This window comes from Lynx canadensis, chromosome B2 (assembly GCF_007474595.2).
Source record: "Lynx canadensis isolate LIC74 chromosome B2, mLynCan4.pri.v2, whole genome shotgun sequence".
Classification (NCBI taxonomy): domain Eukaryota; kingdom Metazoa; phylum Chordata; class Mammalia; order Carnivora; family Felidae; genus Lynx; species Lynx canadensis.
This window is the reverse complement of record NC_044307.1, coordinates 79,092,908-79,107,318: the sequence shown is the minus strand read 5'-3', so window position 1 is coordinate 79,107,318 and position 14,411 is coordinate 79,092,908. Positions and strand designations below refer to the sequence as shown.

The 14,411-nt window shown below is 35.6% G+C and overlaps 1 protein-coding gene across 5 annotated transcripts in view; it reads right to left on the bottom strand.

The window, feature by feature from the left end:
* The window catches only part of ORC3 (origin recognition complex subunit 3), a 62,031-nt gene that overhangs the window by 11,183 nt on the left and 36,437 nt on the right, over nucleotides 1-14,411 (bottom strand). For all 5 annotated transcript variants that reach the window (XM_032593213.1, XM_030315949.2, XM_030315951.2 and 2 more), the window contains 2 exons: nucleotides 13,366-13,482; nucleotides 12,175-12,254 (listed from right to left, as the gene is read on the bottom strand). In XM_032593213.1, the coding sequence (XP_032449104.1) occupies nucleotides 12,175-12,254; nucleotides 13,366-13,482 (197 nt within the window). The remainder of the gene's footprint in view (nucleotides 1-12,174; nucleotides 12,255-13,365; nucleotides 13,483-14,411) is intronic.

The following is a 14,411-nucleotide window of genomic DNA, read 5'->3' as shown; positions in this document are numbered from 1 at the left end:
AATGTTTCTGGTCAGAAAAAGATGGTATAAATTCTTCACTAGTAGCTACCAAATTTGGGGGAGAGATTTTCCTCAATGTATGTGACATTTCAGAAGTATTTAGAAAAGTTCTCATAATAAAGCTCAACTCACAAATGTACAAAGCTCCAGGCTCACAGCCTGATTGCAGCACTTACTAGGTTTATAGTACACAGCAAGTTACCAAACCACTCTGACCCTGGGTTTCCTGGTCTATAAAATGGAAATAAGAATTCACATATTTCACAGGTTAGATGGAGGCTTAAAAATTAAATGAGGAGATGCATTTGAAGACTCTAGCCCAATGCTTACCACACAGTAGGTAGGCATTTAAGGTTAGTGTCCCTTTGCTTCAGATCTGAGACAGAAATGTCTGCTGAAGATACAACACTTAAACTAAATGAAAGCTTATTTGAAAGGACCAAAAAATACCATAATCATTTCTCTAATTATTACCATCTTAGCTATATTTTAACATATTCTATGGGCTTTATAAACATCAGTCATTAAATCCACTAAATTGTTTTAAAAGGTAAGCAATTCTGTGTGTTTTATATAGCACAGGTGGAATGGTTGTATAATGCATTCAAGGCCACAGAAGAAATCTGTTAGAAACAGAGAGAACACAGATCTTCTAAAAATTAGGATCCCATTCTCAGAACCCTTACTTATAGGATCTCTCTACTAAGATCATATTCAGTAACAGAATGAAATGGAATTAGGTCAATATTAGTAATTATTAAGTGCCATGACACAAGTATAAAAATTATTTTCAGCAAATGGACCTAAAAACTGAAGACTACTATGATTAAAAGTTCTTGTATTAATCATGAAGGACTCAGACAAATCCAAAATTTAGGCCATTCTGCAAGATAACTACCTTATGTTTGACATTTTTCATAATAAAAAATCTGGGAAAAATACTAATATTACTAAGCCAGAAAAAGATATAAAGCTAAGTAGACTAAGACTACTGAGCAATTAAGCTGGTTACTTCAACTAAATTTAAACCCCAACCAAAAAATAAAAAATTGTCATACAACCGATAAATACAGAAACTGGTAGGAGTGGACAAAAGTAAACTTTTGCCTAGAAAAAGTATAAAATCTTCCTCCTTCTATAACAATAATTATCTGACGTATTAGTAATCTTTTTCTGTGAATGAAAGGCAGCTAGAGGTCAAAGAAAATTAAACCAACACATTTAATTCTTGATTACATTTGACATTACTTAAAATGTCTGACTTTCTATTGCCCAGATGAAGTTAAACTTAAAAGAGTTAAACTCAAAGTCAGATACATTTGAACAATCTGTTATACCTGACAAACGTTAGCCCTATTCAAATAGCCACGACCAGCATCTCCAGGGTCCGAGGAAACACTGACAATGGCTTGCTCGCGGGGTAGAAGCTGGTAACTCACATCAGCAGCACCCTGAGAAAAAGCGTACCAGGCTGCAGGCAGCCCTTCTGGGCATCTATCTAGATGCAGCTTACAAAACTGAGTATTGACAGAGACAAAGCCCCGCCTATTATTGACTTTCAGGATATAAGGGAAAAAAAATGTCATTATGTCATATAATTTTGAAATCAAACTTTATTAGTCATAACTTTTAACATGACATTTGTTGGAGGGGGAAGATCCTTCACTTCAGATGTAAACGTCCAGGAATTCAGAGAGTTATCACTCTTTTTCTTATTAGCCAAAGGTAATGTTCTTGTTTCCAGAAGAGCAAAAGATCTTACACTTTCCCAAGTACTCTCCAGTTTAATATAAAACAAGTCTTGAAGTAGAGCTAATAATGTGACCAACCCTATAAAATCATTAAATTTTTTCAATTAAATTATATATACACAGAATCAACATATGCCTGCTATCATCACTATTATTTAATATCATTCTACAGTCCAGTCGCTACAACAAATTAAGAAAAAAGAAGTGGTGCAAAAAAAAAAAAAAAAAAAAAAGGAAAGAAAAAAGAAGTGGTGCAAACATTACAAAGGAAGATGAAATTTATTATTTGCATATGATGTGACTATAAGATTGGAAAATCTAAAAGAACTGCATAAGTATTAAAGAGTATGAAGGATGTGTGGATGTAAGACATGTATACACATACACCTGTGTTGACACCTTACATGTACATGTAATCCATCTTATATTAAACTACGTAATGGAAAAAAAGAACATATTCAAAATGGCAACAAAAACTATAGAAAACAAAGCAATATACTTTATAGCAAATATGTAAGACATATCAAAAAAAGAAAACCCTGACTAAGTGAATAGACATTTTAAAGTTTTAGAGATACAAATTCATTCCAAATAAGTCTATACTTTTAACACTTTTTGAAACAAAAGTCCAGTGAGTATTTGTTTAAACCCCAATAAAATTATCCTAAAATTTATATGGAAAAATAACTGTTCCTTAAAAAGAGGAATAATGTGTATATAATTGACTGTGTACAGTGGGGCTATTAATATATTAAAAAGTATAAGCTGCAGTGATTAAAATCAGATGGCACTTTATAGGAATGGACAGGTCAATAATGAGAATAAGTCTACAAAGAGATCAAGGAATATATAGGAGTTTGGTACATAATACAAGGTAGTACTTCTAATTACTGGGGAAGAGATGGAAATAGTTTGAGAATAATAGATCATTACCTCAATATTATTTCAGACAGAATAAAGATGTGAGTATGGCATGGGGATAGGAGAAAGAACTAGTCCATCAATTATAAAATACTAGAAGAAAATAATGATATTTAAGCCTAATAATATCCAGCATCAGCATGAGTGTGGGGAAACAAATACTGATACACTGTTGGCACAAGTGTACGTTGGAAAAAGTGTTTATATTTTAGACCCCAAAAGTCTATTAAATGTGTATTTATTTTTGTGAAAATTACACAAATGTACGAGAACATTTACCCTTGGTGATTACTGTAACAGTGAAGAATTAGAAACAACCCAAATACATATCAAACAAGGGACTGATTAAATAAAATGTTACATTTTCAAAACGAGATATAATGTAGCTGTGATAAACAATGACATAGTACTAGTGATGACAGTTAACATATATGCACATGTGTATTTGGCAGAATTTGATCTCTACTACACTATATGATGAGTTATTACTATTGCCACATTAAGAGATGAGGAACAGAGACACAGAAAACTTAAGTAACCTGTCTAGAGTCTGGTAACTGGCAATTGCCAATTTGGTAATTTGACTGGATTAGAACCAAGTCTGGCTTGGCATCCATGCTCTTACCAACCATGCTGCACCACATTTCAAGACACAGTGTCCACGGTAGGATATTAGGTACAAAACAAATAACTACCACAACAAAAATGAACCAAATTTCAAAACCAAAAAAATGCAAGTTGTAGAACATCCCATCCAGTATGATTTAATACCTGTTGGTGCCTAGAAAAAAATCTAGAAGTACAAACTGTTAGCAGTAGATGACTGGCTTTCAAAGTTATAGAACACGAATGGTAATATCAAAAAGCAATGTTATGTTTTCGCTTAGGTTATTATTAGAGTGACTCCACTTTGGACAAACCAAACCTAATTGAACAAAACTGAAAACTAAAAAATGAAAATTTTAATTTATCCCTCAAAGTTTTTTGTAATAACACCCAAATAGAAAATTAAGGATTGAGTCTAGCCACTAGACCAGCATGTTTCAAACTGAGTTTTCAAAATGGGTTTCAACCATTAGTAAGTCATGAAACCATTCATTCATTCAGTGAACACTTATTGAATGCCTACTACATACCAGCCACTGTTCTGGGCTTTTGGGATACATCTCAGTGAAACAAAAACCCCTGTATTCATGAAACTTGTATTCTAATGGGTGGGGGATGAGGAGGTAGGGCACAGACAACAAACGCTATGTCTCATATTACTATGTATATACTAAAACTTGACATTATTATAGAAAAATATTAAGGGGGAAGTTTGGGGAGGAGCAGATAGGTTTGAATTTCAAAAAGATTATTAGGCCTCACTGAGAAGAAGATATTTGATCAACCACGTGAAGGAGGTAAGAGAGTATTTGTAAGAACTTTTCCTGGCAGAGAGAATAATGCATGCAAAGGGCCTACACTGAGTGTATGTCTGGCATGTTCAAGAAGAACAAGAGGTCAAGATGGCTGGAGTGGAAAGAGAAATCAAGTAGTAGGAAATGAAATAAGAGATAGGCAATGCAGGGCTAGATCACAGAGGTTGCAATATAGACTGTGGCTTTTATTCTGAGTGAAAAGGGGAGTTCATGGAATTGTTTAGAGCAAAGGAATGAAATTATATGATATATTTTAAAAGGACTGTGCTGACTGCTGTTTTGAGAAAAACCCATAGGGGGAACATGTATGGAAGCAAGGGAAACCAGTTTTACAATTTTCCATATGAGAGACGATAGTGACTTGGCCAGGTGTTACCAGTGAGGGAAGGTGGCAAAAAGAGGTTTGATTCTTGATATATTTTGAAGCCAGAATCCAAGTTTTTGGATTTCAACAATGGGAAGGATAAAAAGACTGACTACACGAAGATTCTAAGGTTAAAGGGAAGATCAGACATTCAGTTTTAAACATGTTAACTTTGAAATGTATATTGGATATCTAAGTGGAGATGTTAATTAGGTACATGGAATAACAGTCAGGCAGTCAAAAAAAAAAAAGTGGGCTTTTGACTAAGCCCTGGCACATTGTAATGTTAGGGTGTCAAGGAGAAGAGAAACCACCAAAGAAGACAGAAGGAGCATGCACTAAAGTAGGAGAAAACCCGAGAGTCGGGATCCTGAATGTCATTAAGGAAAGAGTGCTGTACTGTGCTGATGCTGATAACAGGTTAACACAAATGAAGATGTAGGACTGACCATTAGATTTAGGAACAGGGAAGTCACCAATGACCTTCTTCAAAGTAGTTTTAATAGAGAGCAAAAACCAAATCAGGTAAGACAGAATGAAAGGAGAGGAATTAGAGACAGTGAGACAGTGCTTTTGAACTCAGGGAGATCCCATTTAGCATTCAGCTTTAAAAGAAATGGCATAAAACTGAAAAGAAAATATCAGAATTATAAAGTATGAAAGCCACCACACGAGATTAAAGAGAAAGGAAAAAACACATTAAGATAGGTCACATTAATGCCAAAAAAGAGCTAATTATCTTTAACCAACTTAAGGCTTATGATACTTAATGTGTTAAAAGCTTTATAGGTTGTTATAAAAGAAATGTTTCCTTAACTAAGACAGAAAGAGAATCATTTGGCAATCATTAAAAACAACCATCCTGCAGGGCAATGTAGTGTTCTGCTTCATCATGCAGAAAGCCAATAATTCCTGGCTAAGTACTGATTATATAAAGGTCTGATTGAGAACAGGCTATAAGGAGAAACTGGTCAATCCATGGCTAATGCAAAAATCCTCTAAATAATGAGTTCTCAAGTTTTAAACAGACATTATCATAAATTAGCTTTTAAAAATACTCAAAAATTCAAACCTGCATATATGTCAATGAAAACTAGAAGAAAATAAAAAAGCTTACAAAAAACTATATTCACAGAGATTATCTACTTCAAAGACAACACAACAAAGCAATCATATATGGTAACAAGTGAAACAGAAACCAAAAATATGCATAATTCTTCCCATACCTTGATATTTTATGTTAGATGCCACTTCCTCTGTGAAACTGCTCGATCTGCTCAGTGGAGGTTAGCACTCTAGACCTCACCTGTCATACATCACAGACTTATTCCCCTGTATTTTAATTGCCCACCTGTCCACCTTCATCTCTCACTTAGCCAAAATTCAGTGTAGATAAGAACTAGGGTTATCTTTGTAATCAGATCGGTGGCTCCACATATCAAGCATCAAAAAAAAAACCCCAACATTTTTTGAAAGGATGAACAAGGCAATGGCCCTGCACTGACAGTTTCATGACCTCAGGCCTTAGTGAACAATAGTTTATTTACAAATTGGTTCATGTAGGGGAGCACTTGGAAGTTACAGTGCCTTTTGTGGAACACCATGCTCTTTTCTATGTCAAAATGGGTAAATTAAATTATATCATATAGTTAGAAACAACTTGAGTAAACTAAAATACATATATATTTTAAAGATGTATTATATACTTCAATATTTTTATATATCATCTATATTTTATGTATTTATACTTCTTTTTCAAAAGAAAAACAGTTGTCAAACTAAGATTAGCTATTTCTGAATGTTTAACAGTTTTAACATTTCTTAGCTACCAGCTCGTTTTCTAACAAAAAATAGCAGGCACTAAAAGTTTGGTGAAGAAAAAATGAAATACAAATTCAGATCTTTTCTGTCCACTGAGATGAAAAAACAAACAAACAAACAAACAAACAAACACTATTCACTATTAGCAGAATATCTTGTTCCAGTTTTGGAACCAATCTGAGATTAACTGCCTCAAGCCATCCAGCTTCTCCACCAATAAAGCCTTTTCTTTTCTTTCAATAGGTTCATTTTTTTCCTCAAAATTTTGTACCTTCTTCTTACTTCCCTTCATTTTCTAGAACAGTGTTTCTCGAAGTGTGGTCCCTTGGCCCATCTGTCCAAATGCGGTGGAGTGTTTATTAAATGCAGATTCCTTCTGTCCACCACACCCCAGTTCCAAAGGATTCAGAATCATTGGGGAGAGGGCAAAAGTATACATGTTTAATACACCTCAGCTGATTGTTATGTACACTAAAGCCTGAAAATCATTACTTTAAAAACAGCAACTATCAACATCTTTTGCTATTGAATGAGTTTCAACAATTCAGCTCGTTGATTTCACCACAAGCGTACAGATGACTATGGAGGACCTGGCATGATGCAGATTCAGGACTGGCAATCCTTGTTCTAAGAAAGAAACTACATTTTAACTGTACAGTCTCATATACCTTCTGCACAGACAAATCTAGATCATCAAAAGCTAAATTATGCTATTTAGGAAGCATCACATGGACTATGGAGCTGTGCTATTTTTCATTAACTAGATCTTTAAATCTCATCTAAAGTTGATCTGCAAATTCAGGAAACAATGTATTATTTAGATTCCAAATCTCTAGTCTCTTTCAACTAACCTAAAGTGATCAAATGTTAATATTATTACTTGGGTCATGTTTTTTTAACTCAGTGAAAGCTGAGCTGACCTATTAATATATTACTGTTTAACTCAAAAGCCTTACTCAGAAATTAGAATAATTTCTTTCAGCCTAAATTCCTTTAGCTATCAATCAACTTCAATTTATAAATCTGTTTGTCCAGCAAACTCATAAGGTTATACTTTGGATAAGCAGACCAGACACTGTGGTTTCTTTCATTTATATGTCTGTACTCTGCGCCAAGATGCCTAGTGTCAGGATGGGAAGGGGGTTTTGAGGCCACAGAAGCTTGTTTGGCTGGTTCGTTTTAACATTTGAGGTGTGCTCTGAACATGGACTGCTGGCCACAAACCCACAGAAATTACCTTTTATACTACCTCCCAAATAATTGGAATAGGGCTGAAAAACAGACTTAACTTTGAAGATGCAGATTTAAATTCCAGCTGTGTCAACTGCATAAAAGTCACTCAGTGTTTCCAGCTTTGGTTTCCTTATTTGGAAGAAAATGAGATAATCCTAGATAAGTAATTCTCAATTGATGGGGCAAGGGGCAGAATAAATTCCCCTAAGAAGACAGGCACACTTCTCATTACTCTCAATCCAAGAATCATTGCATAGCACTCCATGGCTACTGATGTGAAATCACAGTACTTTACAGGTCTAGCTGATCCATTATGTTCCTGTAAGTTAAAACTCTAAGGGTATTTTATTAGTACCCTTAAAACCTTACTATTGAAGCAAGGTTTTTTGAATTTCAAAAGTCTGAAAAATGCTTGGTCAAGTGTTTGATTTCTAGATGGCTGTTTAGAAATTCTCTCTAATAGAAAGGTAAATTTTTCCTCTTAAGGTCTTTCAGAGCTGACCACAAGAAGCCCAGTGTACTCACGTAGCTCACTGCTGGGTTAGCACCATTATTACTACTTCCGGTTCCCAAATGGTGTCTTAAGTATATCCTTATATAATAATACATGCTTGGTAAAAAATTAACCAACTCATATCCTGCATAGGGATGTGGTCTTCATGCTCCAAGAGTTGACTGAAAGAAGAAAGGCTATGGAAGACATGCAGAACCACTGCACTCATGTCAAATTATGGCCTTTTATAAAGGCATAACTGCATGCTCCCCACGTGTACATCAATGTCTGCTGCATACATTTTAAAAATAACTGTGATATACAATTCTGTAAGTCTTTTTCCACTCATGAATATATGATATTTTCAACATTACAAATACCACGTAAATACACTTTAAAACTGAGATAATTAGCAAATGACATATTAGTTTCACGTGTACATGATTTGGTATGTGTATATACTGTGAAATGATCACCGTAAGAAGTCTAGTTAACATCCACCACTGCACATAATTATAAATTTTCTTTCTTGTGATGAGAACTTTTAAGATTTACTCTATCAGGAACTTTCAAATATGCAATACTACATATCACCATACTATAAATTACATCCCCAGGGCTTCTTTATTTTATAACTGGAATTTGTACTCTTTGACCACCTTCAGTCATTTTGCCCACCCCCCCACCACTGGCAACTACCAATCTGTTCTCGGTATCTGAGTTCAGTGTTGTAGAGGGACTTCCTAATTCTTATGGCTGAATAATATTCCACTGTGTGTGTGTATGTGCATTTTTCTTTATCCATTCCTTGACTGATGGGCACTTGGCTTGTTTCCATGTCTTGTCTATTGTGAATAGCTGCAATAAACATGGGAATACTGGTATCTTGAGGTGGCATTTTCATTTCCTTCAGATAAACACCCAGAAATTGAATTGCTAGGTCAAATGGTAGTTCTATTTTTAATTTTTTGAAGAATCTCCACACTGTTTTCCATAACGACTGCACCAATTTATATCTCCACCAATAGGGCACAAGTATTCCTCACCACCACTTGTTATTTCTTGACTTTTTGATAAGAGCCTCCTAACAGGTGTGAGGACATATCTCATTAAGGTTTTGATTTGCATTTCTCTGATGACTAGTCATGTTAAGCATCTTTTCATGCACTTATTGGCCATCTGTATGTCTTCTTTGGGAAAATGTCTGTTTAGCTCCTCTGCCCATTTTTTAATCAATTGTTTGTTTTTTCTATTGAGTTGTAGGAGTTCTTTATATATTTTGGATATTAAACCCTTATCAGATGTATGATTTCCTAATATTTTCTCCCATTTAATAGGTTGCCTTTTTATTTTATTGATGGTTTCTCCTTTACTGTTTAGAAGCTTATTGGTTTGATGTAGTCCCACCTGTTTATTTTTGCTTTTGGTATCAAAGCCAAAATATCATTGCCAAGACCAATGTCAAGGAGGTTCACTTATGTTTTCTTCTACTTTTGTGGTTTCAAGTCTATTTTCAAATTTTTAATCCATTTTGAGTTGATTTTTGTGACTGGTGTTAAGAAAGTGGTCCAGTTTTCCCAGCACCATTTATTAAAGAGACTGTCCTTTCTCTATTATCTGTTCTTGCCTCCTCTGTCATAAATTGTCTATATATGTAAGAATTTATGTCTGGGCTCTCTATTCTGTTTCATTCATCTATGTGTCTTTTTTTATGTCAACACCATACTGTTTTGATTACTGACTGTAGCTTTGCAATATAGCTTGAAATCAAGAAGAACGATGCCTCCCACCTGTGTTCTTTCTCAAGATTATTTTAGCTATTCTTTTGTGGTTCCATACAAATATCAGGAATTAAATACTTTTCAATGATCAAAAAATATTTCATCAAGTTGATTTATGATTATTTAAACATGTCAGTTTCCATATAAAAGGGATTTTTCAAGAGAAATACTGCCTTTAAGGAACTTAACAAAAAAGTCAAACTGGAAATGTTTCTAGACTATGTTTCTACAGTACCTCAGTTTTTTTTCCCAAGTGACATTCAGTGATCATTTTAATCTTATTTTCTCTCATGATGTGAACTGCTTGAAGACAGGTGATGGGAATATCTGGTTTCCTAAATTCAGATGATTCCTACTTAGAATGCCTAAACTGACAAGTGTCCTTGACTTCTTTTCCACATCTAATCTGCACAAAAGGAAAAGAAATCCATTCTGGACATTCCCAGATTCTTGGTAGTGCCCAGACTCTAACCTGTCTTTGCTGTACCTGACATATTTTATCCTTAATGCTTTTTATATTCCTATGTTTCTGACCTCAGTTTAGCAAAATGACTGAAACTTCACTTTCTATTTATTGCTTCTGCTTTACTCAGATCCCCAAGCCCATACTTTAGATCTTAGCAAGAATAGTGGAAGGTACAACAGCTGTGAAATCAGATCTGGATTAGAATTCTGGTTCCATCAACAGCTAAGAGATCTCAGGCAAATTCTAATTCCTATATATGCTTCAGTATTCTGAGTTGTAAAGTGTGGATAATAGTATCTGCCACAAAGGTGTACTTGTGTATTAGACAGGAAAGTTTACTGAAAGTGCCTACCTAACATAGTGCCTGACACACTGCAAGCTTTTATAAACAGTGGTTACGACTGTCACCATTACTATTATTGCTCATGTTTCCTTAACCTAGTTTGGAATTGGCATTCTTGACCCTTGACTTGTACCTCAAGATTACCGATGCCAAAAAGATATAGAAAGAGAAAAGCAAGCCCCTCTCTGACAAAGGAATCTAAGAATTTAAGACTATTCAACTGGAAAAGGAAGACAATCACTAATCACAAAAATTAAAGAGGAAACTCAGCAAGAATCAACTAGGTGTTGAGGCAGGAATGTTGACTTGAATAGAAAGCAAATGAAGTCTCCGTTGACATACAGAAGTACACAGAAATCTCTTACTGGCATTTAAAAAACTGAAATAAAACAGAGCTTTTCAGTGGCAATCTAGTTTCCATGGGGAGTTATTTTTCCAGATAGCATAAAATTAGTTTCCTATCTTAAGCTGCACCTGCTAGATCACTGACATTTGTATTATTAAGTCTCTGGACCTAAAGTGCTTTCAATGTGAATTTTCCTCCTACTGTGCCCATCTGTTCTTTTCTTGTGGGCCCAGAGGAAGCCAAGACTTAATAAATATTCAATTCTCAGACTTCTTTATGATATTTTCATATAAGCATTTATATTCACTGAGGAAAATTGTAAGTGTGCGTGCAGAAACTTAACTCACACTTGATTTTCCTTTCCTCATTTTCCAAGTGGTCATTATTTTTATGGAAGACTAAAAAGTCAACGTATGTATAAATGAAGCCAAGAAAAACAAATGATTATAACTTTAAAAGGTAAATTTGTCAGGGTGGTAAGTGATCTCTGATATGTGACAACACCAAGATGTCTTATTTATATAATATTAGATAAATTTATGATCTCCCGTGCTAATGAGAGCAGGGCCAGCTCAGATGGGGGTAAGGCATCAAGGCCACTGCCTCCTCATCGCTGGTCCTCAAATTCAGCAGTGACCTCCTTCACAGGACACATTTCATCAAGTGATGCTGCAACTCCACCCATCCTGGTTGGGGCCATGGTGAGATCACTTTCCATGACTACTTTCCCTGCCATGCCATCAAGCTGGCAAGATTAAAATTATCCATACCTAAGCCCTCCTCAGGTAGTGTCAATATTTGACTAAATGCTCATTTTACTTTAAAAAGCACAAGTTCAGGACACCTGGTAGTTCTGTCAGCTGAAGTACTGACTCTTGATTTCAGCTCAGGCATGATCCCAGGGTTGTGGGATCGAACCCCGTGTCAGGCTTCAGGCTGAGCATTGAGCCTATTCGAGATTCTCTCTCTCCCTCTGCCCCTCTCCCCCACTCACAATCTCTCTCTAGGAAAAAAAAAAAATCACAAGTTCAAAAACAAGGTAAAACCAGCAAAGAAATGGATGGTTGCTACATTAAAACCACCATAAACCACAAACAAGTTCAAGGTATTTACAAATATTAGACACAGCATGGCTACTTAAAAACCCCTTGGCAGGCAACATTCTGGAGGAAAGGGTTATTTATTGACAGGCTTACATCAGACAAAACAGAAAAAAAAAAAAAAACAAAACTACCTCAGCAGCTGCAAAGCTGATGCATACTCCTCTGAATCCCATATATTCTTTTCTAAACAAGTGCAGTACAGCTCTCTGATCTGTAAGTAAAAAAGCACACTTGTAAGGAACCAAAAGTGATGTACTAAGTTACACACTGCTCATTTGACAAAATCATAAATGGTCAAGACAAAAAAATAAATATTATTAAAAACAATCATTTTCTTTAGAGGACAACAGACTGGGCACACATCACATAGGTCAGGCTATATAAGAATACCATTTACATAAAAGCAACATGAGACTACATTGGGACTGGCTGATAATACTGATCACACTGCAATAAGAAAATAATAAAATAAAAGCAATATGTGATTATTAAAAAGAAAGCTTAATGGCAGAAATCCTTTCATAAACAAATCATTCCTATGTATTTAGATTTGTTCTCTAAACCTTTATTTATTTACTTATTAGAGAGAGAGAGAGAGAACATGAATGTGGGGGAGAGGAGCGGGGGTGGGGGGGAGAGAATTCCAAGCAGGCTCTACACTCAGCCTGGACCCCAACACCCCAACACGGGGCTCGATCCCACAACTCTGGGATCATGACCTGAGCCGAAATCAAGAGTTGCACGCTTAACCCACTGACCCACCCGGTAACCCTGTTCTCTAAACCTTTGAGGTAGGATGCAAATATTTAGGAATACAGAATTATTCCACTAACATCCACTCTCTAGCTGGTTCACAGGTTTAGAGTATGACACAAAGGCCAGTGGGGCATAATTTTGCAAGGGCAGAAATGCTGTTTCCCTTTTAGTTCTTGGTGGAATGCAAGGTTAACCATTAAGCATTCTCAAACAGGTTCTTTTTGCTATTTTGATAAAGTGAGGGGATCAACTCTCTCAGTATACATGACAAAGAAGTGTGAAAGAAAAAGGTTAAAATGCCTTAGGACAAATACATTGGGGGACGGGGGAGGAGGGGGGAAGCAACACCACTGGGATTCATGTGGTTGTTTCTAGCTGTGGCCATCAGAACAAAATATACTGCTTCAATTACCAGTAATGTGTACAGCTGGAATGGATTTAGATTGTGCACTCAGTGCCTGATTTGGATCCATTTCAAATTCTGATGCCTGAATGCTGCTGAAATCAAAGCAAGAAACTACTGATACTCCTACTGCAGACATTCCAAATGAAGAAGTTCTGGTTACCTGTCGACCCAATGGGTACTTGGGAAGAGAAGAGGTGAACTGATGAAGACATCTCAAAACCAGGAAGTAATTTGTATGGTAAACATGTAAGTTTTCTAGTAATGATTGTATTTCCTCCTAAAAATCACAGAATACATTACAAATATGTAAGTCAGTAATTAAAAGAATAATAAAATCTACCTCACGAATATATATATATAATTCCTGGAAAACTGATGAGAAAAGATGCAGAATTACAAATTAATTTCCTTAATTTTGAGAATTAGTAACGCACACAAAATCTAGGATAAAGGCTGGGTATTTCTGATTTAGTATCAGGTCTGGTGATATTTTACACACACCAAAATTAGTTTCCTTCTATCTATAGCACTGCCATTATAACTTGGCTCCCCACAACACAGGTGTGCAAAAAAGCACCCTGCTGGATGCCTGCTTGTGTCAGTCACCCAGTATGTGCCACAGCGAGGTAGGCCTACCACCCTCTACCTTGCTGGCATCAGAAGGGTGAGAAGATCACTACGGAGCCCAATACCAACATCATTAACAGTTGCTGAGGTTACACTTAAGGCCTATGCTTCTCTTAAAGCACAATTAGAACTGTGTTTCAAAGAAAGACTATAGAAGAAACACCACGGGTGATTCTGATAAATGCCTGGTTTTTGTTGAGAATTTCTAACACTGGTTTTATTCATTTTACTAATTAAAAAAAAAAATGAAAAGAGAAATCTAAAGCCATCAAGCTTTAGAATTTAGACTCCAACAAGTATAATATGGGAGATAGTGTCTTAAGAAACTTGTGGGATGACTAATCCCACAAATCAGTTTCAAAAGGGCTTTTTTGCGGGGGGGATGGGAGGGGTATGTTTTCTAGAACCTTCTGAAACAGTTTAGAAATGATTTTAACACACTACATTCTATCAACATCCAAGTATTTTTCAGACCTCAAATACTTTTATAACTGCTTCATCCTGTAACATTCTCTTAAAAGGATTATGATCTGTGGCATGGTCTTCACATTTTTTTCTTCTCTGTAAGTCAAATAAAGG